This window comes from Moschus berezovskii, chromosome 20 (genome assembly GCF_049115385.1).
Source record: "Moschus berezovskii isolate FMDL1 chromosome 20, NW_MosBer_1.0, whole genome shotgun sequence".
NCBI lineage: Eukaryota > Metazoa > Chordata > Mammalia > Artiodactyla > Moschidae > Moschus > Moschus berezovskii.
Genome location: NC_142479.1, coordinates 53,044,348 through 53,072,028, shown reverse-complemented (window position 1 = coordinate 53,072,028; position 27,681 = coordinate 53,044,348). Strand labels below are relative to the sequence as shown.

General features: G+C 41.4%; 2 protein-coding genes and 1 long non-coding RNA gene across 4 annotated transcripts in view; 2 read left to right on the top strand and 1 right to left on the bottom strand.

Moving 5' to 3' along the window:
* The first annotated feature begins 497 nt into the window (after positions 1-497).
* KRT28 (keratin 28) lies at positions 498-14,986 on the top strand. Its single transcript, XM_088829067.1, has 8 exons — positions 498-4,423; positions 4,894-4,976; positions 5,993-6,149; positions 7,906-8,067; positions 8,192-8,317; positions 11,074-11,291; positions 11,907-11,962; positions 12,465-14,986. The coding sequence occupies exons 1-8, from the start codon at positions 3,974-3,976 to the stop codon at positions 12,605-12,607; spliced, it is 1,395 nt and encodes a 464-aa protein (XP_088685193.1). The 5' UTR covers positions 498-3,973; the 3' UTR covers positions 12,608-14,986.
* Positions 4,176-27,681, bottom strand: part of LOC148774736 (uncharacterized) — an 89,835-nt gene continuing 66,329 nt past the window's right edge. Inside the window, exons 1-4 of one of the 2 annotated variants that reach the window (XR_016035535.1) lie at positions 7,838-7,959; positions 6,703-6,803; positions 4,863-4,971; positions 4,176-4,312 (exon numbers count right to left, since the gene is read on the bottom strand). This is a non-coding gene — a long non-coding RNA (uncharacterized LOC148774736). Of the gene's footprint in view, positions 4,313-4,862; positions 4,972-6,702; positions 6,804-7,837; positions 7,960-27,681 lie in introns of those variants that run through there. The other variant, XR_016035534.1, reaches the window with a different exon arrangement.
* Positions 21,334-27,490, top strand: LOC129537525 (keratin, type I cytoskeletal 27). Its single transcript, XM_055396962.2, has 8 exons — positions 21,334-21,809; positions 22,275-22,357; positions 23,153-23,309; positions 23,709-23,870; positions 23,953-24,078; positions 25,760-25,977; positions 26,166-26,215; positions 26,912-27,490. The coding sequence occupies exons 1-8, from the start codon at positions 21,369-21,371 to the stop codon at positions 27,052-27,054; spliced, it is 1,380 nt and encodes a 459-aa protein (XP_055252937.2). The 5' UTR covers positions 21,334-21,368; the 3' UTR covers positions 27,055-27,490.

Sequence of the window (27,681 nt, the reverse complement as noted above, 5' to 3'; positions counted from 1 at the left end):
CCGACAAGAATACTGGAGTGGGTTGCCATGCCCTCCTCCAGGGGAATCTTCCCAACCCAGGGATCAAACCTGCATCTCTTGTGTCTCCTGCATTAGCAGGCAGATTCAGGGGTTTAATAATTTCCTGCGGAGGGCATGTATGATCCAGGTTGAAGTCAGCCCCAAGAACATACATTTGCAGGTGAGCACTGCCCTCTGGTGGAAATAGAAAGGTACGGGCAGGGGCAGTTACTGACGTGAGAGCGCCAGAAGTGATGCCGAGAAGACACTTATTTAAATTTATGCATTAACAACAACAACAACAAAATCTTCCTTCTCTTTTGTCACACATGTTCCTTTGGAAATATTTTCTTTAAATATACAGAATATGGACCTGTTATGCCAAAGTGAAAGTCGCTCAGTCGTGTCTGACTCTGCGACCCCATGGACTATACAGTCCATGGAATTCTCCAGGCCAGAATAATGGAATGGGTAGCCTTTCCCTTCTCCAGGGGATTTTCCCAACCCAGGGATCAAACCCAGGTCTCCCACATTGCAGGCGGATTCTTTACCAACTGAGGTATCAGGGAAGCCCGTTACACCAATTATTTGTCTAATTATTATTATTTACAGTTCTCTGGTGGCTCGGATGGTAAAGAATATGCCTGCAATGTGAGAAACCCATGTTTGATCCCTGGGTCAGGAAGATCCCCTGCAGAAGGGAATGGTTACCCACTCCAGTACTCCAGAGAATTCCATGGACAGAGGACCATGGTAGGCTACAGTTCATGAGGTTGCAAAGAGTTGGACACGACTGAGAAACATGAATTCAAATTCAATGATCACACAAGCATTGAAAAGAGTCACAATTCTTTATATATTTTAATATCCTAATTCTTTGTTATTTCAATTTCTATCATTCAATAACTTAATTAAAAGATGATTTCACAACCCATACAGCATTTTAAGATTATTGATGGCAACATATAAAGCAGATATTCAGTAGAGTTATTACTCATATCTGAAATATGCTCACAATACAAGACTCTCAAGGTCACCTAAAAGTATGCCACATCTTCACTTGGCAGGTAGCTGGTGACTCTGAGCAAATTGTTTAACACTTCTGGGCCTCACTTGCCTCATCTGTCAAATAAAAAGGCTGAAATGGGTGATGTCTCAGGCCCCTTGCAGCTCTAAAAATATCCTACAACTTTGCCCAAAAAAATGCATTTAAAGGTCATGTTGATGCCAGCCTCGGTACCAGCTAACTAGGTTTCAGACTGCTTGTGCCAACAGAGTTCCAGAAGACACCCTGACTGTCTTGGTGGCAAAGCAACTTCATTCCTCTCTCTGCCACAGAACTGGAACCAGTCAAGCCCAACCAAGTCCCTCCTTCTCCCGTCCTCTCTTCTTCCTTCACCCCACTCTCCTACCAAAGCCTCAAGAGGAGGCTTCTCAGGTCATTTCTTGCCCACCTCTGCTTCCATCTCAGCTTGACCTCCCCAGACTGTCCACACCAGGTTATAACACAACCACAACAATAAAGCTGCCCTTTGTTGACAGCTTTTCATTTGCCGGGCATTGTAATAAGCCAAGTCTCCTTTAGTGTGTCAACAAAAAGAGGTGGAAAGTCTTTTTATCCACATTTTGACAACTCCCTAAACTTTTTATGCAGGTTTCCTGAAGGGGTCTACTGAAAAGATTTTTTATAATATTACACTTAATGTGTCTTTCTCCCGAATTCGCCCAGGAACTTTTACTACTGGAAACTGATCATTCATTTCCTCTCTCTACCTCCCAACCCTCTCATTTCTCTCTCCTCTCCTCCATTTCCCTTCCACCTCTCTCCTCAGTCCCTCCCAACTCCACTTCCACGTATCTAACATACGGACTTCAAGGCAGAATCCGTATTCTCTATATCCCCAATGCCACATCCAGCTTCCTGTCATTTCATTCTTAAGCTAAAATTCTTCTTTTGAGGCTGATGCTATCCAGTTACCCCCCACCACACCCTTCCACCATCCAAGGACTTCAGCACCTGTTTCACAGTCCACTTGTCTTCATCTCCTGCCATCATGGGAGACTTCCTGGCTATATAGATGGCTCATTTAACACTCCAGTCTAATTCCTACTCCAACACGTCAGTGTCAGTTTATTTCTAATCTCTTATTCCAGCGATTGTTGGGTCTAGGCCCCGTGGCTACTCACTAAACTTTATCAAGATCTGGGGTTATGTCTCGATTAGAATTCTAAACTCTGGCTTCCACTGTCCAACTTTAACCCACCATCCTTCATCTCTGTCAATCTCCTGCCCACTCCACCTGCTGTATATCCTCAAAAAAGTGCCCAATGGCTCAATCTTTGTCTTTGCTCAGTGTATCTCTTCCTCTAGTCTTACTTTCTTCTTTACATATGGTCAATCACAGGTTTCCCAGGTGGCTGAGTAGTAAAGAACCTACCTGCCAATGCAGGAGATGGGGGTTTGACCCCTGGGTCAGGAAGATTCCCCTGGAGGAAGAAATGGCAACCCACTCCAATATTCTTTCCCGGAAAATCCCAAGGACAGAGGAGCCTGGTGGGCTACAGTCCATGGGGTCATAAAAGAGTTGGGACACAACTGAGCTGCACAAACTGTGGTCAATCACGTCAACTGTTTTCTCAAGAACACCAGAAACTTCTTTGCTATTTTTTCCTTCTTCTGAGCCTGTCTTCAAACCCCAAATGCACATCAGCTGACCATCTTTTCTCCTCCTACACGAAGATAACTTCCAAATATGCATTTAAATGTCATTACAAATGAGAGCTGGTCCTTCATTTCTTTCTGCCAATCCTTTCACTCGTTGTTAGTCAGGCATTTTTCCCCATTCCAAGTACTTATTCTAAACATTCACACTTCCTATCTTCATATGAGATATTCCACCAACCCCTAAAACACATCTGGACCAAAGCTAACCCCAGTATCTTCCTCCTCCTATGTTTCCTATCTCAGTCAGTATTATAGAATTCCCAGCATCTGGAAGCAATTACCTACGAGCCATCCCCAATTCTTATTCCTTATTCTCCAAATTCAATCAATGACCATAACCTTTCAACTTCTTTCCATCCTACTACCCTCATCCTTTCCACCTGAACCATTGTCCTAGCCTTGTAACTGGCCTTATTTTTCATTTCAACCTGATTATGTTGCCCCCTGCTTTTTACTTATGATTCATTTCAAAGTCTTTAATACAGACAGCTAAACATGATCCAGCCCCTATCTGGACCTGACTATACATCTCTCAAAGATTGTAATGATGCATTTTTCATCTCTGCATTTATTTAGCATCACGTCTTTGTTCTTACACTTAGTATTGACTAACAAATGTAGTAGATTCCTTTTAAATAAAGGAATCAGCCAATATTTAGGTTATTATTCAAGGTAACGAATAGACATAATAACCACAGTAAGACAAGAGAAGTTAGTAGGATCATACATTTTTTTAAAACAACACAATGTTTCTTGCTGCGGTGGGATAAAATATGTGTTTCTGTAGCTAATGGTTCTTTGTATCAATATATCTCTCTGTTAATTAAGACCCTACTGTAGCTGATGGTACCCTATCACAATCTTAACTTTTAAAACTTTATAATAACCTGTGTCAAATAATAATGGTATATTCTTAGGGTCTAGATGAAAGTAAAGGATTACTCACCCAAAATTATAAGCTAAAATAATGAACTTAATATAGAATGAACCCTATTATATGTAAGATAACAAATATCCTGAAGCAACAACCCAGGATGGTAGACATTAATTTAACCCCCAAAATCACCCAATTATACATAATTTCATGCTAATTTGAATGATGCCTTTTTTTTCCTTTTGGCATCTATAACTCAAATAGAGACACCCCCCAATGTGTATAAAAGCCCAAAGAAGCCATCAGCACACAATTTCTGTTCTCCTCTGAAGTTACGGCTATCCACAGGCAAGGTGACCATTTCTCATACTGCCATGTCTCTCCGATTTTCTAGCGGGTCCAGGCATATTTGCCTACGGTCTGGAACTGAATCTGTCAGACGATCCAGTGGAGGCACAGGCTTTGCAGGTAGCAATGCTTGTGGCAACTCTGGTGCTGGACGTGGATTTTCCTATGCTTTGGGAGGCAACTTGGGCAGTCTTCCTGGAGGGGACCATGCTGGTGGTATCCCAGGAAGTGGTACCTGTGCTGGCTTTGCTGGAAGTGAAGGGGGACTCTTCTCTGGGAATGAGAAGGTGACCATGCAGAATCTTAATGACCGCTTGGCATCCTACCTGGATAACGTGCGAGCTCTGGAGGAGGCAAATGCTGAACTAGAGAGAAAAATCAAGAGTTGGTATGAAAAACATGGTCCTGGATCTTGCCATGGACTTGATCATGACTACAGCAGATATCACTTAACAATCGAAGATCTTAAGAATAAGGTGAGAATTCACAAATTTGGAACTACTCAAAGTATTTAAAACTAATAATGATCTAGCAAAAGACATAGAAGTAGAACAGGAAATGCTTCAGAACTGTTATGTATCATTTATATCATATTTATTATCTATTTTGAAATCTAATTTCTTCCTATTAGTTAAAAACAAGCACTTTGATTCATGAACATCTATGCAACTTAAATGTTACTAGTTCCATTTTTGCTTATTTTGAGATACATTCATTGATAAAGAAGTATTACAGTCTAAAATTTATATGGAAAGAAGTAAAATCATATTTGTAATTTTTAAAAATAATATTTTAAACCTTTTTGGTTATTACATAAGGAAGTGACATTTTTTTATACCAAGGTTGATTGTGCAATGATTTTTGTTTGTGTGCTTGTTTGTTTCCTGAAATAATAGGTTGTTAGAGCAGACTTACTGGTTGTGTTCTCCCTCCTGATTTCTTCCAGATCATCTCTTCCACTACGGCAAATGCTAATGTCATTCTGCAGATTGATAATGCCAGACTGGCTGCTGACGATTTCCGGCTAAAGTAGGATATAGAAAATAATCACACCTAGAAAATGGTTCTAGTCCACTTAATGTGTTATATAAAATTTCAATTTCACCCCAAGTAGAACAAGTTATGGGCTTCCCAGATGGCGGTAGTGGTAAAGAACCCGCCCGCCAGTGCAGAAGACATGAGAGACACAGGTTTGATCCCTGGGTTGGGAAGATCCCCTGGAGAAGGGCATGACAACCCACTCTGGTATTCTTGCCTGGAGAATCCCATTGGACAGAGGAGCCTGGTGGGCTAAAGCCCATAGAGTCGCATAGAGTCAGACACAACTGAAGTGACTTAGCACGCATGCACAAAACAAGCTATAATCTAAGAGATTAAAGGAAGTAACGTATGTGATAACGCTACAACAAAATGCAATACAAAGCATGTTTTAAGATTACAATCAGCTAGACTCACATTTTTACATATTTATGACATTCTTGAGCCAAAATATCACTATTTCTAGGCCTGCCTAAAATAGCGCCAAGTACAAAGTAAATGTTAATATTTGTTTTCAGTTCAGTTCAGTTCAGTCGCTCAGTCGTGTCCGACTCTCCGTGACCCCATGAATCATAGCACGCCAGGCCTCCCTATCTATCACCAACTCCCGGAGTTCACTCAAACTCATGTCCACAGAGTCGGTGATGCCATCCAGCCATCTCATTCTCGGTCGTCCCCTTCTCCTCCCGCCCCCAACCTTTCCCAGCATCAGAGTCTTTTCCAGTTTACTTCTGACTTCAATAAAATTCTGAAAAGGTCTGTTTCTACTTAATTGGGATAAACTATTGGAATTTGCATAACCAGATATTCATGCTGATTACTCTGCACAGACTTGTGTGAGAGGAGTGGAGGAGGACTTTCTTTGTATACATTTATAATATTTAGAGACCTGATTTCATTTCTAACTTTCACTGAAAAGCAGTTGAGCAGTTGAGTAAAGCAGGTGTTACTTTTTGGTCTCTTGAGCTAGTCTACTTGGTGCTGAGATTCACTGAATGTTTCCCAAGGTATGAAAATGAGCTCGCCCTTCACCAAAACACAGAGGCTGACATCAATGGGTTACGGCGAGTCCTGGATGAACTGACGCTCTGCAGGACTGACCAGGAACTGCAGTATGAATCCCTGAGTGAAGAGATGACCTATCTCAAGAAGAACCATGAAGAGGTAGGGGAAGATTTAGCTCTAGTTATTTTAAATACTTGGGGGTGAAGATTAAATGACAATAGTAACTCGTGCTCCTTATAATAACTAAACAGTGCCAAGGCATATAAAACAAAGAATTCCATGCCTCCCACTCTGCCCTTCTAATCTCATCCCCCAAGGTAATACATGGTTAGCACTTTGATCTGTATCCTTCAATTTTCTGGCTGTCACAGCCTAACCTTAGGAAATTAATACACTACTTTCTCTACCACGTTCAAATCTAGGAATGTTCAAATCCCAGTCCTTTCAGGTAGTAAGCATCTTGGGCAAATAGTTTAACCTCTCTGTGCCTCCATTTCTCAATCTGAAAATTAAGTCTGGTATAGTACCTACCCAGAGAAGGCAATGGCAAGCCACTCCAGTACTCTTGCCTAGAAAATCCCATGGATGGAGGAACCTGGTAGGCTGCAGTCCATGGGGTCACTACTAGTCGGACACGACTGAGTGACTTCACTTTCATTTTTCACTTTCACGCATTGGAGAAGGAAATGGCAACCCACTCCAGTGTTCTTACCTGGAGAATCCCAGAGATGGCGGAGCCTCGTGGGCTGCCGTCTATGGGGTCACACAGAGTCGGACACGACTGAAGCGACTTTGCAGCAGCAGCAGCAGTACCTACCAGTTAAGAGATGTTAATACCCCTAAACTGCTTTAGAACAATGTCTGGCATAGAACAAGTGCTCAAGTGAGAGCTATTGTCCTTAAGGTGAGAGTTCCAAGAGGGCAGGGATTTTTGTTTTTCCACTGCTCTAGTCCCATCAACAAGCACGCTCACTGACATTTTATCAAGAATTATATGCTTGATGCAAACTACTATACATAACATAAACAACAAGATCCTACTGTACCGCACAGGAAACTATATTCAATATCTTTTTTTTTTTGGCTGCACCCCCATGGTATGTGGGCTCTTGGTTTCCCAACCTGGGGGATCCAACTCATGCCCTCTGCAGTGGAAGCTGGGTCCTAACCACTGGACAGCCAGGGAATTCCCTACATTCAATATCTTGTAATAACATTATCTATGGAAAAGAATCTGAAATGAATGGATATATATGGATCATTTTGCTTTACAGTTGAAATGAACACAACATTGTAAATCAAGTATAATTTCAAATTTTTTTTAAATAAAGGAAAAAAGAATTTAAGAACTCTCTGATCTTTGTACCCACTTCTCACTTAAAAGGATAAAACACCTTTCTGGATGTTGTGGTGTTGATTGTGGCTGTCTTAACAAATAACGAAGTAAATAGATGATTGGCATGACTACTGATCGAATAAGTCAACTTAAAAAATCATTCGTGCCTTAATTTAGACAACTTGAATTTAAGTCACAAACTGCTGCTGCTGCTGCTGCTGCTAAGTCACTTCAGTCGTGTCCGACTCTGTGTGACCCCATAGATGGAAGCCCACCAGGCTCCCCCGTCCCTGGGATTCTCCAGGCAAGAACACTGGAGTGGGTTGCCATTTCCTTCTCCAATGTGTGAAAGTGGAAAGTGAAAAGTGAAAGTGAATTCGCTCAGTCGTGTCCGACCCCTAGCGAGCCCACGGACTGCAGCCCACCAGGCTCCTCCACCCATGGGATCCTCTAGGCAATAGTACTGGAGTGGCTTGCCATTGCCTTCTCCGAAGTCACAAACTAAGACCACCTAAAAAAGGAACAAGAGCGCAGGTGAGCACACACGGCCCTCGGGTCACAGTCAACGTCTCCCCGCAGGAGATGAAGGCTCTGCAGTGCGCCGCGGGAGGCAACGTGAACGTGGAGATGAACGCGGCGCCCGGCGTGGACCTCACGCTTCTGCTGAACAACATGCGGGCCGAGTACGAAGGCCTGGCCGAGCAGAACCGCAGAGACGCGGAGGCCTGGTTCAACGAAAAGGTGAGGGATGCCCAGCCCAGCCCCGCCGGTACCCACCCCCTCACCTGCCTCACCACCACCCCCACGCACCCACCCACCCCCTGGCAAGCTCTGACCCGCTAACTCCCGGCGCCCGGCCTGGCAGAGCGCGAGCCTGCAGCAGCAGATCTCTGACGACGCGGGCGCGGCCTCCTCCGCCCGGGGCGAGCTCACGGAAATGAAGCGCTCGGTGCAGACCCTGGACATAGAGCTGCAGTCTCTCCTGGCAACGGTACGTGAGAGCGCGGGTCAGCGACTCCAAAAAGTCTAAGTGAAATTCTTCCCAGGCCCCCTGTTATAACTTCACCTCCAAATACTTAGTGGAGAGAGGAGGACAGACAGACCCCGAGACGCTCAGAGAGACAGACAGCACTTCCTCCCTTCCTTCCTTCTCGAGGTCTCTGAAGTTTCCTTCCCGCCCGCGCTCAGTGCCCACTTCCCGAAATTGGTCCTTTCTTCAGCTGGATGCAAAGCAAACAGCAGCAGCACTGATCCACCTGACAGTCAAGTGGCAAGCTTATGTCAGGCTGTCAGGCAAAGCAGAGCTGGTATCACCAGCATCTCCTAATATTGCTGAAGTCCTGTTAAAGGCCACACTGTGCTTTCCACCAGGCAGAGAAGGGGACACATCTGATTCCATGTGAGGACTGTTAGCCTCTTCAGCCTCAGGGCATCCAGCGGAGACATCCCAACCCGATACACCCCAAAAGGCTTGGCATTCAGCCTTCTCTGGCACTATTATTTCAAATGTTTCCATGGACACAGCCCAGGAGGAAAATGGCTTCTCTTCTCGAGTGTCTGCTGGCAGCATTCAAAAGGCTTGGTTTTTAAAATTATGGCACATGTGGTGGTATAAGGGTTCCTGTCATCAGAGGTTTCATGCCCCCTGAGGACACCAGGCTGACACATAGAACCACTATTATACAAATGAGAACAGTAAGCAGAGAAGGAAAAGATACTCAAAACAATAGGAAGACGGATTTGATGTAGACACCCTAAAAAAGGCCAGGGCTTTCTTACCATATCGTATTTAGATTGGAAACTTTACCACTCACTAACCCCATCTGAACAAGTATGCCGCTCTCCTCCTTCACCTTCATCACCACTGCTGGCTGGTACCCAAGACCCTCCTCCCTTCCACTTTGGGCTCCTGGAACCCTCCTCTCTTCCCCATTTCCTTCTTTCCTGCAGCTAGAACCTGAGGACCTATTTCTGCTGCCATGCTCCTGAACACAAATCCTCCCTCTCGTTTTGGAGCTGCGCTGAAGGAAATAAATTCCTGAGTTCCCAGAGCAGAATTTTAAGCACTTTCACAGAGAACTAATGATATTAGAAAGTAGCTAGATTCCGTGCAGCCAGTAGTCCTGTAGTTTGGGCTCATGATATAATCCACCAAAAAAGCCCATCTTAACTTCCAGTATAACCAAATAATAGAATAAGGGAAGCATGGAACCTGTCTCCCATTCTTGAGGTTCTTTTGTGGTCAGATGACTTCTATAGTTTGGAACACAAACTGTGAACACGCTGGGAGTCGTCTAAATATAATATCTCAATGCTTCACATGCTTCCTGTAATATACAAACTTCTAAGTTCATCCTGACCTGCCTCCTCATTTACAAGCCAAACTTTACAGTAGGAAGATGTGAGACAGAGATGCTTATGGTCTGGTCTGATTTAGGACAGTGTTAACAATCTTGAAAAGAAGTATATGAGAACACCTTATCAGGGAAATTCAAGTTTTGAACACCTGAGCACGCACACCCCTGATATCTGCCACTTGTCACCTCAGCATCCTATTACCATCCTGTTCACCTTCCACTTCTTTTCCCTGGAGAGCCCAGCCCCACCCATGTGATGTACTGGTCAGCCTGTTTATCAAAGGCAGTGCTTCTTAGCTCCCTGAGACTCCTGTTTAATAATGAATCTTTTATAACTCCCTCTTTATAATCCTAAAGATGGAGTCAAGAGATAATATATTTAGCAATACACACAAGATTTTTAAAACCAGTGTAATGCCATAACAGCAATCAAGAGGAAAATAGAAGTTTTCAAATAATATATATTTAATATGTAAACACTTGGGCCCAACTACCCTGTAATGAAACAGACTGAGGCTTACACCTTCTTTTCATGGATAAGTTTCATTTTAAACACCATAAGATTGGGAGTTGGTCCACACAAGAATACAAAGAAAATGAAAGAGTGGAAGTAGGAGTGCACACTGAGGTAATAATTACTATCAAGACACGTAATAACCACCCGGATGTGATACGATAATAGAAAGAGGAAAATTACATTAATTAAAGTAGAGATCACATGACAAGACAAATTACAGACTCTGCAAGTGGAAACGAGGAGGTATAATATGCACAAGAGCAGAGTTGAAATAATGACCTGTCCCGGGTTATGAAATATATCTCTTGTCTTGAAATTCCACCCGTGTGAGGGCATTCACACAATCTCAAGTGCTTATTAAAAGGCCTCTGACTGATGACAGAAAATCAAGGATGAATTAGAAAAAGAAACAGCAGCACAAAAAGCATTGGAACAGCAGTGGGCGAGATCTTTGGAGACAGAAGCAGAATAAGATTGAAAAGCAACAGGCAACTCAATACGATCTCAAAATAAAATGGAAAGATTTCAAAATAAGACTGATTTCTTATTATGGTACCCCCCCAAAAGTGTTTTCATATAAAGATTGATTGTTATATGAAATAATATCTAAATATGTGAATGTCTGCTGGAACAATCAGAAATCCGTGGGTCAGGTATCTCATGCCAGGACATCCATCGGGCCTGGCCCCCCACCACCCAGTAAACGCCAGTCACTTCCCCTTTCTCTCCATCTCCTGTTTAACTGTGACAAGTGCCTCAGATTTCCAAAGCTCACCTAGGGAGCAGTACTGCCTTTTGCTGAGAAACACTAGTCCACATCTCCTCCAAGTGGCCCTCCTTCATCCCTTGTTGTGACATCTTTTATGTCCCCAGAAACACTCCCTGGAGTGCTCCTTGACGGAGACGGAGGGCAACTACTGTGCACAGCTCGCCCAGATCCAAGCTCAGATCGGGGCCCTGGAGGAGCAGCTGCACCAGGTCAGGACCGAGACCGAGGGCCAGAAACTGGAGTATGAACAGCTCCTGGACATCAAGGTCCACCTGGAAAAAGAAATCGAGACCTACTGCCGCCTGATAGATGGAGACAGAAAGTAAGTAATGCCATTAGAAAATTCAGTTTTTACCTATTTCAAGCCACAACCATAGACAGTCATTCCCCTTCCATGCCTCCAAGCCTCCCTTCTTCCTTCCCACTGCAGAAAAGCATGGCCACCTCTTGCCTCAACTGTCCCCTCTTCCATACTTTGTACACCACAGCCGTGTGTACTTTGTACACATCTGCCCTGGGTGATCCCAGTCATCCCTGCAGAAGTCTCCATTTGTTATCCGTTTAATCCTTGTGGGTTTCAAGCTTTATCCACCTTTCAGTTCATTCCTAACATCACTGCTGTCCTGAAATAAATGTACTCTTTACAACCCCCCAGGCTCTATATGTAAAGTGTATACTTTTTCCTTATGTTTTAAATTCTTGGGTTTAAAAAAAAAATCTAATGTAAACAAGATTTTTATATCCTCTCCTTAGATAACATTTAGTTATCTAAATGTTAGATTTAGATAACTAAAAATTTTAATATTTTCCTCTATAGAAAATGAAAATCTGTTTTGGGCCTACAAAGTTTGCTTGCATTCATGTTCATCCCTTGACTCGATGAATATTTATGAAGTGATGAACAATATTATAGAATAAATTGGATTTTTTTTAACAGCTCATGCTCTAAATCAAAGGACTTTGGATCAGGAAGCCCAGGAAATTCATCTAAAGGTAATAAAATCTAGTTTTCCTTCTATTTCAGCAAATATTTTTACATTAATGACAATCATACACTATGGCAACAGCCTGTCTATATTTAAGTAATTTTAACTAACGTGCTCTGAACTTTAAGTATTCTGTTGAGTGGATACAACTATCCCAAACAATTATTATAAACCAATACTTAACTGCGTCAATAAAAATGTAATATTATATTAGTTAGTTAGTTAGTTCAGTCGCTCAGTCGTGACCGACTCTTTGCAACCCCATGAATCACAGCATGCCAGGCCTCCCTGTCCATCACCAACTCCTGGAGTTCACTCAAACTCAGGTCCATCGAGTTGGTGATGCCATCTAGCTATCTCATTCTTTGTCGTCCCCTTCTCCTCCCGCCCCCAATCCTTCCCAGCATCAGAGTCTTTTCCAGTGAGTCAACTCTTTGCATACAACAGTGGAATTCTTCGTCATGTAATATTTTAAGTTGAATATGTGTATTCATATGTTTTATTTCTAGATTTATCCAGAACCACCCTGGTAAAGACAGTGGTTGAAGAGATAGATCAGCGTGGTAAAGTTCTTTCATCGAGGGTTCAGTCCATTGAAGAAAAGACATCTAAAATGACCAATGGCAAGACAGAACAAAGAGTTCCTTTCTAGTTGTTACTTTTGAGAAAAGAATCATTTGGGGAAAGATCCTGCAAAACTTCATTATCCTAAATATCAAGGAGATAATAAAAACACTTTCTACCCTTAAAGATTAGTTACTTACAAAGAAAAAAAAATCCTGTTCTCTTAGTTACCTTTTATAGGAAGTTGGGTGTTTGTTTTCAAATAAATAAAAAAGTTGATGTGCGCTTATGTCCATTCACTCATGACAAATAAATAATTGAGAGTTATTTTTTCCATGTCTAATTCATAGGGAAACATTTATGGAATATATTTTAACTGCCTTTTACCCTAGCTTTATATAATAGTCAATACCACATGGCATTTAAATATTAAACATTCACTAGGCATAATCTTTGTTGTTGTTGAGTCACTAAGTCACGTCCAACTCTTACAACCCCATGGACTGGACTATAACCTGCCAGGCTCCTCTGTCCATGGATTTTCCAGGCAAGAATACTGGAGTGGGTTGCCATTTCCTTCTCCAGGGCAACTTCCTGATGCAGGGATCGAACTCATGTCTCCTGCATTACAGGTCGATTCTTAATGCTGAGCCACTAAAGAAGCAGGCATAATCTTTAAATCATTTTTACATGAGCAGACAATCTGGAAGAAAATCAGTCCTGAATATGCATTGGAAGGACTGATGCTGAAGCTGAAACTCCAATACTTTGGCCACCTGATGCAAAGAAATGACTCACTGGAAGAGACCCTGATGCTAGGAAAGATTGAAGGCGGGAGAAGGGGACAACAGAGGATGAGATGGTTGGACGGCATCACCGACTCAATGGACATGAGTTTGAGTAAATTCCAGGAGTTGGTGATGGGCAGGGAGGCCTGGTGTGCTTGCAGTCCATGGGGTCACAAAGAGGCGAACATGACTAATCCAGCGACTGAACTGAAACAACTGAAGCAATCTGGAAAATTTTAGAAATTCTCCTGTGATTGAAAACATCCACCTCTAGATGGCGCATTCCTGGTGTTTCACCTATGAGCCTATCTCGAACTCATTTGGAGATCTGGATATTTATCAGGATACCATTCCCTATAATCAGGATAATCTCGAAAGATCTACAGCAAAGAATCTCATGCCAATGACTTTTTTCTAGAGTAGAAGTTGGCAAGCTTCTTCTCTAAAATATTTGCCCCAAATAGTAAATATTTTAAGCTTTGCAGGACATAAGTTCTCTGTTTCAATGACCACTCAACTCATTCACTGAAGTAGAAAGCAGCCATAAACAATAGGTAAGAAAATAAGCATGACTACCTTCCAATAAAACTTTAGTTATAGACACTGAAGTCTGACTGGCCAATAATTTTGACATGTCAAAAAACATTTATCCTTCTTTTGATTTTTTCCCAACCATTTAAACATAAAAAACCATTCTTAGCTCACGGGACTGTACAGAAACATATGGTGGGCCCTATTTAACCCATGAGCAGCTCTTCTAGAACTTAAAATTTCATGAGGTTGATAAATACATTTTTCTATCTTTCTCAATCAAAGTGTATGATAGGGATTCCCAACAAATTTTAAACTCTGCAAAGGAAGAACAGTTTTCATATTTCTCACATTTGTGATTGATTCTAATGAGAAGCTTTAAGGAGGGCAGGAATTCTACCAAACAACCCAATGGTTATATGGGAGTTCAAAGAAGGGGCAAAAAGGATATTTATAAAATCTTGAGCCAGAGGTCACTAAACGAAGCAGATACTAGAAATTGATGGGGAAATAATTTCCCAGTGGTACAACGGATGGGCTTCCCAGGTGGCTCAGGGGTGAAGAATCTGCCTGCCAATGGAAGAGATGCAGAAGACGCAGGTTCAATCCCTGGATGGGGAGCTCCTCTGGAGAAGGAAATGGCAACTCGCTCCAGTACTCTTGTCTGGAAAATTCCATAGACAAAGGAGACTGGCGGGCAAAAAGTTCATGGGGACACAAAGAGTCGGACGTGACTAAGCAACTGAGCACACACAAGCACAATGTATAGGGCCAGCTGCATAACTTACAGGGCTCAGTGCAAAATGAAAATGTGGAGTCCTATGTTCAAAAATCAGCGGGAGAAGTGTCACTAAAGGCACTAAAAGAAGGTTTTTTTTTTTCCTTCTGCATTCATATTCTTGATGTCATAGTTTTGGAGTAGGATTTTTTTGACCATTTAATGTCATTAGGTGTGGTAAGTCACTCCAGCATGTCTGACTCTTTGTGACCCTATGGACTGTAGCCCGCCAGGCTCCCTTGTCCATGGGATTTTCCAGGCAAGAATACTGGAGTGGATTGCCATGCCCTCCTCCAGGGGGTCTTCCCAACCCAGGGATTGAACCTGCATCTCTTACGTGTCCTGCATTAGCAAGCAGGTTCTTTACCACTAGCGCCACCTGGGAAGCAATGTCATCATCAGTTCAGTTCAGTTCAGTCACTCAGTCGTGTCCAACTCTTTGCGACCCCATGAATCACAGCACGCCAGGCCTCCCTGTCCATCACCAACTCCCGGAGTTCACTCAAACTCATGTCCATCGAGTCGGTGATACCATCCAGCCATCTCATCCTCTGTCGTCCCCTTCTCCTCCTGCCCCCAATCCCTCCCAGCATCAGAGTCTTTTCCAATGAGTCAACTCTTCGCATGAGGTGGCCAAAGTATTGGACTTTCAGCTTTAGCATCAGTCCTTCCAATGAACACCCAGGATTGATCTCCTCTAGAATGGACTGGTTGGATCTCCTTGCAGTCGAAGGGACTTTCAAGAGTCTTCTCCAACACCGTAGTTCAAAAGCATCAGTTCTTCAGTGCTCCGCTTTCTTCACAGTCCAACTCTCACATCCATACATGACCACGGGAAAAACCATAGCCTTGACTAGACAGACTTTTGTTGGCAAAGTAATATCTCTGCTTTTTAATATGCTATCTAGGCTGGTCATAACTTTTCTTCCAAGGAGTAAGCGTCTTTTAATTTCATGGCTGCAGTCAGCATCTGCAGTGATTTTGGAGCCCCCAAAATAAAGTCAGCCACTGTTTCCATTGTTTCCCCATCTATTTGCCATGAAGTGATGGGACCGGATGCCATGATCTTAGTTTTCTGAATGTTGAGCTTTAAGCTAACTTTTTCACTTTCCTCTTTCACTTTCGTCAAGAGGCTTTTTAGTTCCTCTTCATTTTCTGCAATAAGTATATAGAAATTAAAATTTAAGCTATTGGCATGAATTTTACAGTTTCATATTGTGCAATGCTGCTGCTGCTGCTGCTGCTAAGTCATTTCAGTCGTGTCCGACTCTGTGTGACCCCATAGACGGAAGCCCACCAGGCTCCCCCGTCCCTGGGATTCTTCAGGCAAGAACACTAGAGTGGGTTGCCATTTCCTTCTCCAATGTGTGAAAGTAAAAAGTGAAAGTGAAGTCGTTCAGTCGTGTCCGACCCATAGCGACCCCACGGACTGCAGCCTACCAGGCTCCTCCATCCATGGGATTTTCTAGGCAAGAGTACTGGAGTGGCTTGCCATTGCCTTCTCCGCATATTGTGCAATACCAGTTTTAAATCCAAATACAAGAACATGCAGTCAATGAAATTACACAATTCTTTTTTATTTTTTATTTTTTTGCTGATCCCCCCCACAGGACATGGGGGTTCTCAGTTCCCTAACCAGGGATGGAACCCATGGCCACTGCAGTGGAAACACAAGTCTCAACCTCAAGACCATCAGGGAAGTCCACAACTCATATAATGTAGCTCATACCTGCATATGCATTTTATTCTTATCAAAACAGTGGGAACACTGCATCAAACAAACTCAACTATTTTTTAAATTTCACTTTATAGGCTCACGTTCTACCAACACTCTTCACCACTGGCTTTCTGATAAGTAAGAAAAAACAGAAAAGGACACAGGGTCACCTTATCTTTCTATGTCACTGTTTTCAGGAAGTAGTTGGCTAGTCAGTTCAGTTCAGTTCAGTCGCTCAGTCGTGTCCGACTATCCGCGACCCCATGAATTACAGCACGCCAGGCCTCCCTGTCCATCACCAACTCCCGGAGTACACTCAAACTCATGTCCACAGAGTCGGTGATGCCATCCAGCCATCTCATTCTCCGTCGTCCCCTTCTCCTCCCGCCCCCAACCTTTCCCAGCATCAGAGTCTTTTCCAGTGAGTCAACTCGTCGCATGAGGTGGCCAAAGTATTGCAGTTTCAGCTTTAGCATCAGTCCCTCCAATGAACATCCAGGATTGATCTCCTTTAGAATGGACTGGTTGGATCTCCTTGCAGTATAAGGGACTCTCAAGAGTCTTCTCCAACACCACAGTTCAAAAGCATCGATTCTTCGGCGATCAGCCTTCTTCACAGTCCAACTCTCACATCCATACATGACCACGGGAAAAACCATAGCCTTGACTAGACGGACCTTGGTTGGCAAAGTAATGTCTCTGCTTTTTAATATACTATCTAGGTTGGTCATAACTTTCCTTCCAAGGAGTACAGGAATGTAATAGAAGTACATGATAGGGTTCCTTGACCATTCATGTATCTTAGAACACCACTGCCTCTGTCTAATTCAAGACAAGTTCCATTTAAGTGGGAAGCCTGGCCTCTTGGTGTTGTTAGAGACCCTGCTTACTTGCTTATAGACATACCATACTTACCTTGTACACACTATCAGGGAAATTTGTTCAATGCATTCTTATATTGGAACCTCATTCTCTGGATCCTAAGCTTTCCTGTTTCTTGTTCATTTTTCCCTCTAGTAACTTCCTGACAAAGTTCAAGAGAGGTAAATTTTTTGAGACTTTTTGCCTGAAAATATTTTTATTCCATCCTCACTCATGATTAATTGTCAAAGTAGAGAATTTAAGGTTTAATATCATTTTCAGTTAGAATTTTGAAGGCTTTCTTTACTGGAATCATGGCTTCCAGGACTGTTTAGAAGTCCTGAACCATTCTGATTTCCTCATCTTTGGATACATGTTGTCTTTTCTTCCACGGTTCTCTGAAATAGTCTGTGCACGTGCCTGGCTGTGATTCTGTTTCATTTATTATTCATAGTTCTTGTGGTCTCTTTCCATTTAGAAACTTGGTTCTTTATAAAATAGTTTCTTCATTCTTCCTCCCTTCTCTATTTCAGGAAGGCCTTAAGACTGTTCTTCTTAGGCCAAGCATCTAATTTTCTAATCTTTTCATTTATTTATCTTTTTGTCCTTTGTTCTACTATTGGGGAGATTTTTAAAAGTTTATTTTCCAACCAATCTGTTAACATTTGCTTGTGGAAGTTAGCTTTTAATCCTGAGATCTCTTTCTTTTGCTCTTTAGTTCAACTTTGATGATATTCTATTCATATTTCAAATATGCAGTATTTTTGTTATTTCTAAGGATATTGATTATAATTATTTTCTTTTTAAAAGTTTTCTTCAGCTTCTTTGATTATCTATTTCCAGAGTGCTATTTTTTGCTTCTTTCTTTGCATCTTTGTCTTTCATGTTGCAGTGTTTTCAAAGGTGATCTTTGAAATTCTGTTGTTCATTTTCAAGAGGAAGGCCTTAATTGAAAGTTCTGTGTGTACGTGTGTGTATTTCATTCCAGGGTGGTTGTCAGGTGTTTCTTTTGTGGGAAACACTCAAATACCTGTATTTTGAGTTCTTTTCTCTAGGATTTTTCAGTTTCCCTAGAGAAGGCCCCAATAACCAGAGTTGGCTACATGATTTGCAAGATCACGGCATCTAGTCCCATCACTTCATGGGAAATAGATGGGGAAACAGTGTCAGACTTTATTTTTGGGGGCTCCAAAATCACTGTGGATGCTGATTGCAGCCATGAAATTAAAAGATGCTTACTCCTTGGAAGGAAAGTTATGACCAGCCTAGATAGTATATTAAAAAGCAGAGACATTACTTTGCCAACCAAGATCCATCTAGTCAAGGCTATGGTTTTTCCAGTGGTCATGTATGGATGTGAGAGTTGGACTGTGAAGAAAGCTGATCACCGAAGAATTGATGCTTTTGAAATGTGGTGCTGGAGAAGACTCTTGAGAGTCCCTTGGACTGCAAGGAGATCCAACCAGTCCATTCTAAACGAGATCGATCCTGGGTATTCATTGGAAGGACTGATGTTAAAGCTGAAACTCCAATACTTTGGCCACCTCATGCGATGGGTTGACTCACTGGAAAAGACTCTGATGCAGGGAAGGATTGGGGGCAGGAGGAGACAGGGACGACAGAGAATGAGATGGCTGGATGGCATCACCAACTCGATGGACATGAGTTTGAGTGAACTCCGGGAGTTGGTGATGGACAGGGAGGCCTGGCGTGCTGTGATTCATGGGGTCGCAAAGAGTCGGACACGACTGAGCGACCGAACTGAACTGAACTGAACTGAATGCAAAATGAAAATGTTGGATTCCTTGCTCAAATTCAGGAAAAAGTTCAGCTAGAGGTACTAAAGTATCAATATTTTTCTTTAAAAACATTTCATAACTTATATAGTGGAGGTAATAATGATACATGTCTAATAACAGAAACTTATAAGTCAAAAAAACATATTTGATGTCCTAGTTTTATGTAATACAATAAATTAATGCTTTATTAAAGTGATTTCTTGATTGATCAGCATGTTTTTCTGGCTTGCTTTTCTGAAAATTCGCTTATTAGCTTATGAAAATTTATATTTTTATCAACTGCATTTTCAATCTATATAATTGAAAGAGCTGTCAGTAATTCTTGGCAAATGCAAGATCTCTCAAGATCTTTAAATAATCTCAAATGAAGAAAACAGCATGGAGAAAAGACCAAAATGGAGGAGAGGGAAAGGAGGAGTAAAATAAAAGAATGGACAAGTCAGGCAGGTAGAAATAGAGTCTGAAATGTCAGGAGAAGAAGCTTCAGCTAGTCTATGGTTGATGGATTTAAACTGAAAGAGAGTAGAGGAAGGAAAGAAATACTCATTGACTACCTATCATTAACAAGCATAATTGTGTAACATATTTAGCTACCATTCAATAGTCTCTGAACAATACAAGTAATGGCTCCATCTTAGTAATGAAAAATCAAGGCTCAGAAAGAATGAACGTTGCATTAGTATCACAGTTAGAAAAAAATGGCAGAATTGATATGTGAATGCTGATATATCTGACTCAACAGCCCAAGTTCTTTCAATTACATGAATGGTGTGGTACTTCAGGACTGGTACCTTGGCCTCCTGACCATGATGCAAAGGAAAAAGACTTGAAACCAAAATTCCAATTAAGGTTCTAATAACTGAGCTGAAAGAAAATGATAGTGACAAAGCCAAGGAAAAGAGAAAAATTCTTCAAGAGAAACTGCAGAAGTAGATTCAACAGGACCTAGTGAATTGCTGGAGACAGCTGGTATAAAATGGGAGCAATTAAAATTTTTCTTAATAATCATGAGATGACTCAGGGTAATTCTACCAACAAATAACAGAGAAGGATGCCAAAGAACAAAGTGTGATGACAAGGTGACTGAGTTGACAGTCATGACAGAACATCCAAGTAGGAATGTCTGATGGGCATAGTAAGGAATGTGTCCAGAAAGGGGAAGAAGCCATTATTAGAGAATATGAAACCATTCACATAGAGCCAAAGCCGCAAGAAGGGATGAGATCACCAAGGGAGCGAGGGTAGGAAAAAAGAGCGCGAGTACAAAACTGTAAAGAACGACAAATTTGAGACCATTCTTTCAGAATCTATGAGTGGAAGAAAGAAAAGGAGCAGAGATGTAGCTGTCTTCTCTAAAGCAGTTGTTTAGGACTCAGTTAAGACTCAGGAGGTCAGTATCAAATGTGTCCAAGAGGGTGTAGGAGAAGAAATATGAAAAATGATGACTGGATTTGAGATGTAGGGTAATTAGCCATTTTTGTGGGATAAGTTTCAGTAAAATGATGAGATTAAAATTCAGGGGTGAGTAGGAAGTGAAAAGTGGAGGAAATGAATGCAGAAAATTTTTCTAGACATAATGAAAGGAAGAAATATAAAAATACAAGAAATTCAGAAATAGAACAGGAATATCAGGTCATAGTCTAGTCCTTTCATTTTACAGATGAAGAAACTGAGACCCATAGAGGCTAACCAATACTGTTATTTAACCTGGTTACAAAAGAGCTTAGACAGAAAACCAATAAAGATGGAATGGTAACCCAGGAGGGATAAGAATCAAGAGAAGACTGTCTTCAAAGAAGAGCCCATTTAATTCCTCGATTTTCATTTTGTACCTGGCCTTCTTTCTCTGGTACCATGAACCCACTGGTTCTTGAAATTATTTTTGATCTATCCAAAAGGATCGTTATTATTTATAGAAAACCATGACTATGATGGCTCACTTACTGGAGAAAAAGCTAAGTTATTGGTTTGAGCAAGGGAAAAAGAAATTTGTGTATCACACTATTTTATTCCTATAGGAACTTTATAGTCCTAAGGCCTGGAAGACAGGAAGGATTACTCATGCTAAATTTGAAATGCATCACTATAATAATCTTGATAATACTCCTCCCTTTCTCATTTTGGAGATAACAAATAACCCCAAGGTAACTATCCACCTACAGAAATGGACACATTAGGGTAAAGGCATTCATTTAAGAAAAAAGCACCTAATTATGAATACTTCAGATGAGCTAGCAAACACCATTTTGCTATGGGTAGCAGAGTTCACCAAGAAACACCCTGATAATGTGTATATAAAGGTACATGAAACTGTTTGAGTAGGACATTTGCCATCAGAGCTTACCTCCAGGAACAAGCAGGGCAGTCTAGACACCATGAGCGTGCGCTTTTCTTCTGCATCCAGACGCCTTGGCTCCTGTGGGGGAGCTGGCTCTGTGCGGCTCTCCAGTGGGGGAGCCGGCTTTGGGGTCAGTAGCACAGGCAGTGTGCCAGGCTTTGGAAGCGGCTTCACCTGCACCTTTGGAGGCAGCTCCTCTGCAGGCTACAGCGGGGGGCTGGGCGGAGGAAGTACTTCCTGCACTGCCTTCACTGGAAATGAACATGGCCTCCTCTCCGGCAATGAGAAGGTGACCATGCAGAACCTCAACGACCGCCTGGCCTCCTACCTGGACAACGTGCGTGCCCTGGAGGAGGCCAACGCTGACTTGGAGCAGAAGATCAAGGGCTGGTATGAGAAATTTGGGCCTGGTTCCTGCCGCGGTCTTGATCATGATTATAGCAGATACTTCACGGTAATTGATGACCTTAGGAACCAGGTAAGAAACACAGTGCCATGAGCTTTAGTATTTGTAAGGGTAATTAGCCGCACAGGCACAGATGCCTAAGTTATCACAGCAAGGCTTTGCTCTCAGCTGCTAATTTTTGGTAGTTTATTAATATTAAAACTATATTAAAATTCTGGTCTTCAAATATGGCTTACTCATCATCTGGTACGTGGTATGCATGTTTATGCTTTCAGAAATACTAAAATATCAAAAACTGCCCAATGTCTCCAGTTATATATTTACATAGAAAGTTTTCCATAGAAAGTTTTTTTCTTTTTTAATGGGTAAGACAGAGTAAAAGAGGCTATACTTAAATTTTCCATTTTCAAGAATCATCTTCTTATTAGAGACAGGATGCCAAAAATATTGCTATAATTTTATAGTTGACTTTGTTTCTAGGAAATCTGAATTTTTAAAAAATATTTCCTCATTCTTAACTAATTCTCCATTTATCAGATAATTTCTGCAACAACAAGCAATGCCAATGTTGTCCTGCAAAATGACAATGCAAGGCTCACAGCTGATGACTTCAGACTAAAGTAAGTGGAGCTGAAAAGAAACCAAAACAGTTGCCTAAGCCTTTCCCTCTTTTATTTAGGCTATTTGAGGTCACCTCCATTCTTTGAGTTTATTTGTTTTAAACCAAATGCATGTTCGAATGACTCACTGAATTATATATTTTATTGGGAAATTGGGGGACTGACACAAATGAGTGTCAAAGTCATGCAAAAGGGAGTTTTGAGTTTTCTCATTCTCTTGTGTCAAAGAAATTTATTTTTATGATTATAGATGATCCACCTGAAGTTTGGAGTATATTCTAACAGTTGGACTTAAAAGCTTAGTTTGAAGGGTTTTTTGTTTTGTTTTATACAATTTCTGCCTTAACTTTTTTTAATATCCTTTCTACTTTGAGTTTATTATATTTTATTTTATTTTATTTGCCATGCCTTATGGCATGTAAAATAATTAGTTCCTCCGCCAGAGATGGAACCCCCTGCAGTGCAAGTGCAGAGTCTTAACCAGGAGACCAGCAGTGAAGTCCCTTAGCTTGAATTTTATGATGACCTAAAAGGTGATGATGGGGCTTCCCTGGTGGCTCAGAGAGTAAAGAATCTGCCTGCAGTGCAGGAGACCCCGGGTTCAATCCCTGGATTGGGAAGATCCCCTGAAGAAAGGAATGGCTACCCACTCTAGTATTCTTGCCTCGAGAATTCCATGGACAGAGGAGCCTGGAGGGTTACAGTCCACGGGGTGGCAAACTGTGGGACACAACTGAGCGACTTAACACAAAAGGTGGTGACTGATGTGATGACACTTTCAAATATTTTTCTAAGATTTGAAAATGAACAGGCCCTCCACCAGAGTGTAGACGCAGATGTCAGCAGTTTGCGCCGGGTGCTGGACGAACTGACTCTGTGCAGAACGGACTTAGAGATTCAACTGGAGACACTCAGCGAGGAGCTGGCTTACCTCAAGAAGAACCACGAGGAGGTAGGTGGTCTCTCTCCCCTGATTTCACAGACCGCCTTCCTCCCAATGTTTAAAAATACGTTTCAGATGACAAATTTAGTATCTTGAATTCAAGAATTTGTTGATTTCTCCATATGGCTTCAGTTCAGTTCAGTCGCTCAGTGGTGTCCGACTCTCCGCGACCCCATGAATCACAGCACGCCAGGCCTCCCTGTCCATCACCAACTCCCGGAGTTCACTCAAACTCATGTCCACAGAGTCGGTGATGCCATCCAGCCATCTCATTCTCTGCCGTCCCCTGGTCTGAAATGTTTCTGTTCATCTCCCTCCAAAGAAACCATAACAGAAGTTTATAACCATATGGATAGTGTCTGTCTGGCTCCTTCAGAAATATTCTGATCCCAACATGGTTTCTTTTAGGAGATGAAGGCTCTGCAGTGCGCGGCCGGAGGCAATGTGAACGTGGAGATGAATGCGGCGCCTGGCGTGGACCTCACGGTTCTGCTGAACAACATGAGGGCCGAGTACGAAGCCCTGGCCGAGCAGAACCGCAGGGACGCGGAGGCCTGGTTCAACGAAAAGGTAAAAAGCAAGCTAGGATGCGCTGACTTGGCACCGGGTGCTGATGCAAGCATCGTTCATAACAAGGCCCATAACGTTTCAGAGCGCTTCGCTGCAGCAGCAGATTTCTGATGATGCTGGCGCCACCACCTCAGCTCGGAATGAACTGACTGAGATGAAACGTAATCTTCAAACCCTGGAGATTGAACTTCAGTCTCTCTTAGCAACAGTAAGTAAAAATGACACCAAAGAGTTGCTTTCGAAGTTGAGAACAAAAATTAGAGTTTTTCTGCCACCTGTTATTATTTTCATTTTTATACAGTCATTACTCTGCCTGAAATAAGATACATTTGCGTTTTTCACAGTGGAATATCTTTGGCCTGAAACTTATACCAAGATGCTAATAATTGTGAAATGTTAGAATTAAAAAATACAATGATTTTTTAGGTACTCAAAAAGAAACAGGGGCTAAGACTGCACTCCCAATGCACGGGGCCCAGGTTCCATCGATGGTCAGGGGACTAGATCCCACATGCTGCAACTAAAGATCCCACATGTTACAACTAAGACTTGGCACAGTCAAGTAAATAAATAAAAATAAATAGTAAAAAAGGAAAACAGTTTTTACCCTGAGTCTTCTCTCCCATGTCAAAAGATCAAAAATCACTGTTCATGGAATGGAAAAACACGCTTGCACCCATCCTAGTTTCTTTATCTAGCATTCCTTTGGGCCACTGAATTTTAATTGGAACACTTACAGGTTCCCTTTTAAGTGACATAAACAAGCAAAGAAGAGGCATGAAGGCTGCCCATAAAGCTAAACATGCATGACAATAATATTAATAATAACCTTTTTCATTAAGGGTTGCCCAGCACTTTCACCCACGTGAGTCCACAATAACCCTGGGGCTTGGGCAGACTAGACTTTATATTTCATGTTATTATTTCCAAGAGAAGAATCTGAGGTTCAAAGAAGATAAGCAATTTTCCAAGAGTCCCACAGTCAGATACAAAGGTACCAAAACTTCTCTCCAAATTTTCTAACTCCCAAGTCTATCCTTTTTCCACTATGGCTAGTAAACTTCCAGAAGAGGCTATAAAGATATGTAAAATTTTTGCAGGTAGAAAAATAAGACACGCTCATTGTCATCCCATGTAAAATTACAGCAAGCACCCATCTGTGGGCTAAACCCATAAAGCCAATGAATCAAACTATTTAAAGCCTAAGAAGACCACTCTTTTCTTGGGATCATTCTACTTCCAGAAAATTTATGCAGAGGTTACTTTTTTAAAGTTTTTTTTTAATACATATTTTAGCTGCATTCAGTCTTCATTGCTGCATGTGGGCTTTCCTATTTGTGGTGAGCAGGGACCACTTTCTGGTTGCAGTGTGCAGGCTTCTCATTACAGTGGTTTTTGTTGCAGAGCATGGGCTCTAGAGTGCAGGCTCAGTAGTTGTGGCACATCTCCTGCATTGTCAGGCAGATTCTTAACCACTGCACCACCAGGGAAATCCCAGGATTACTTATTTAATGTAAGAGCTACAATCCTGAGGACACAAAGCTGCCACATGATTAGAAATGAGTTCACAAAGTGTAGGGGGACTTTAATTTCTGGAAAAAGTGGCAAACTGTACCAAAGCACAGGGTAAGGGAGAGGGGACAGATCTTTAGACTGTGTCCTAGGAGAAAACACTTTTTCTAACACTCTTGGGGATATGAGTAGCATTTACCACCAACTGTGCTATCTCCAATAGATTAAAAATAGTATGACATCTAATAAGGGCAACAATTAATATTAAGAGGAATACAGTTATTATGTAAGGATAACTCTCTCAGTATCTCTTGAGTGCTTTGCTATATCCTAAAACAGTGACATCAGCTACCAAATTATGTCTCACTGATCCTCAGAAACACTCACTGGAGTGCTCCTTGACGGAAACAGAGGGCAACTACTGTGCACAGTTGGCCCAGATTCAGACTCAGATCGGAGCCCTGGAGGAGCAGCTGCACCAGGTCAGGACCGAGACCGAGGGCCAGAAACTGGAATATGAACAGCTCCTGGACATCAAGGTCCACCTGGAAAAAGAAATCGAGACCTACTGCCGCCTGATAGATGGAGAGGATGGGTAAGTACTATTTATACTGAAAAAATTGTTTTAAGGTTATTCAAGACTTTTTTGAAGTCCAAAGTATCTATGATCTAGGTCGTGTGTACATAAACTCCTCCTAGTGTTGAGTTCAGTTATCTCCCATCTTAAATCAGTTTCTTGCAAAACAGTGTCAAATATTTAATATGTACTTTATATTTTTACAGCTCTTGTGCTAAATCAAAAGGCTATGGTGGGCCAGGAAACCAGATAAAAGGTAAACAAAAGCTGGGTTGAGCATTCAACATTTGTATATGTTTCAAGGAATGAGTTATTTCCCCTTTTTGAATTTGATAAATTCTAACAATTCATGTCTCATTTTACTTTTTTCTTTCTTTAAAGTGAAGTATAGTTGATTTCCAATGTTGTATTAAGTTCTGCTGTACAGCAAAGTGATTCAATTATATATATGTATATATATACATATATATGTATGTATATATATATTATATATGTATATATATAAAAAGAATATATATATTCTTTTTAATATATTTAAAAGAATATAATATTAAAATATGATATTATATATAATATTATAAAATATTAAAAGAATATATATATTCTTTTTTTAATATTCTTTTCCACTATGGTTTATCATAGATTATTGAATGTAGTTCTCCATGCTATACAGTAGGAACTTGTTGTTTATCCATTCTGCATACAAAAGTTTACATCTGCCAAGTCCAACCTCCCAATCCATCCATCCAAACCCCTCCCCCTAGACGACCACCAGTCTGTTCTCTGTATCCCTGATTCTGTTTCTATTTCATAGATAGGTTCATTTGTGTCATTTTTTAGATTCCCCACATAAGTGATATCACATGCATTATCTTTCTTATTTTGACTTAATTCACTTAGTATGATAATCTCTAGTTGCATCCATATTACTGCAGTATATGTGTCATTTTAGAGCCATCTAAAGCCACCATGGTTAAAACAATTGTTGAAGAAATAGATCCTCGTGGCAAAGTTCTGTCATCAAGAGTTCACACTGTGGAAGAGAAGTCCACCAAAGTCAACAACATGAAGAGTGAACAGAGGGTCCCTTCCTGAGCCCAAAAGGATGCCCCTGAATCAAAATATCAAATCAAAGCTAGGTTCCTAAATAAAAGCCCTCATTTCTCTGCTTTTCTTCCAATGAACGTAAAAAAAAATTATTTTTAGAATAGTAACATTTCTTTGACTTTCTTTGTGGTGGTGTTTCAATAAAAGTTCTTCCTGTTGCAAGTCATCCTCACTGGTTCTGGTCAGTCTTTGCATTTTAAATATACCTGCCCCCCCCCAACAGAAGCTGAATTTGGTTTTAATTTCTTCTCTTTAATGCAATGGTCTTCACAAGTGTTTAACAGGCAAAATACTAGTTGGTGTCTTTTTCACATCTTTGTCTAATTTTAAACCTTCCTTCCTTCAGTAAATACTTGTTGAGCATATACCAACAGTAAAACAGTTAATAAAATCCAGCCACTGCACGCAGCACACTCATAGAAGTGGAAATATAAGGAATTGAAGAACCAGAAATAAGTGACATAAAGACTAGAATCACATTAGAAAAGGTCAACAAAACTGAGTTGGTTTTTTTGAAAAGATAAAATTGACAAATCTTTGACTAACCAAGAAATAAAAGAGAGAACTCAAATAAATAAAAGTATCAGTGAAAAAGGAGACATTACAACAGATACC

Coding starts and splice junctions, on each gene's coding strand:
- LOC129537525 (XM_055396962.2), top strand. CDS start 21,369: ATGAGCGTGCGCTTTTCTTCTGCATCCAGACGCCTTGGCTCCTGTGGG. Junction 22,358..23,152: donor GCTGATGACTTCAGACTAAA/GTAAGTGGAGCT, acceptor TATTTTTCTAAG/ATTTGAAAATGAACAGGCCC. Junction 23,871..23,952: donor AGGCCTGGTTCAACGAAAAG/GTAAAAAGCAAG, acceptor ATAACGTTTCAG/AGCGCTTCGCTGCAGCAGCA.
- KRT28 (XM_088829067.1), top strand. CDS start 3,974: ATGTCTCTCCGATTTTCTAGCGGGTCCAGGCATATTTGCCTACGGTCT. Junction 4,977..5,992: donor GCTGACGATTTCCGGCTAAA/GTAGGATATAGA, acceptor ATGTTTCCCAAG/GTATGAAAATGAGCTCGCCC. Junction 8,318..11,073: donor TGCAGTCTCTCCTGGCAACG/GTACGTGAGAGC, acceptor TTATGTCCCCAG/AAACACTCCCTGGAGTGCTC.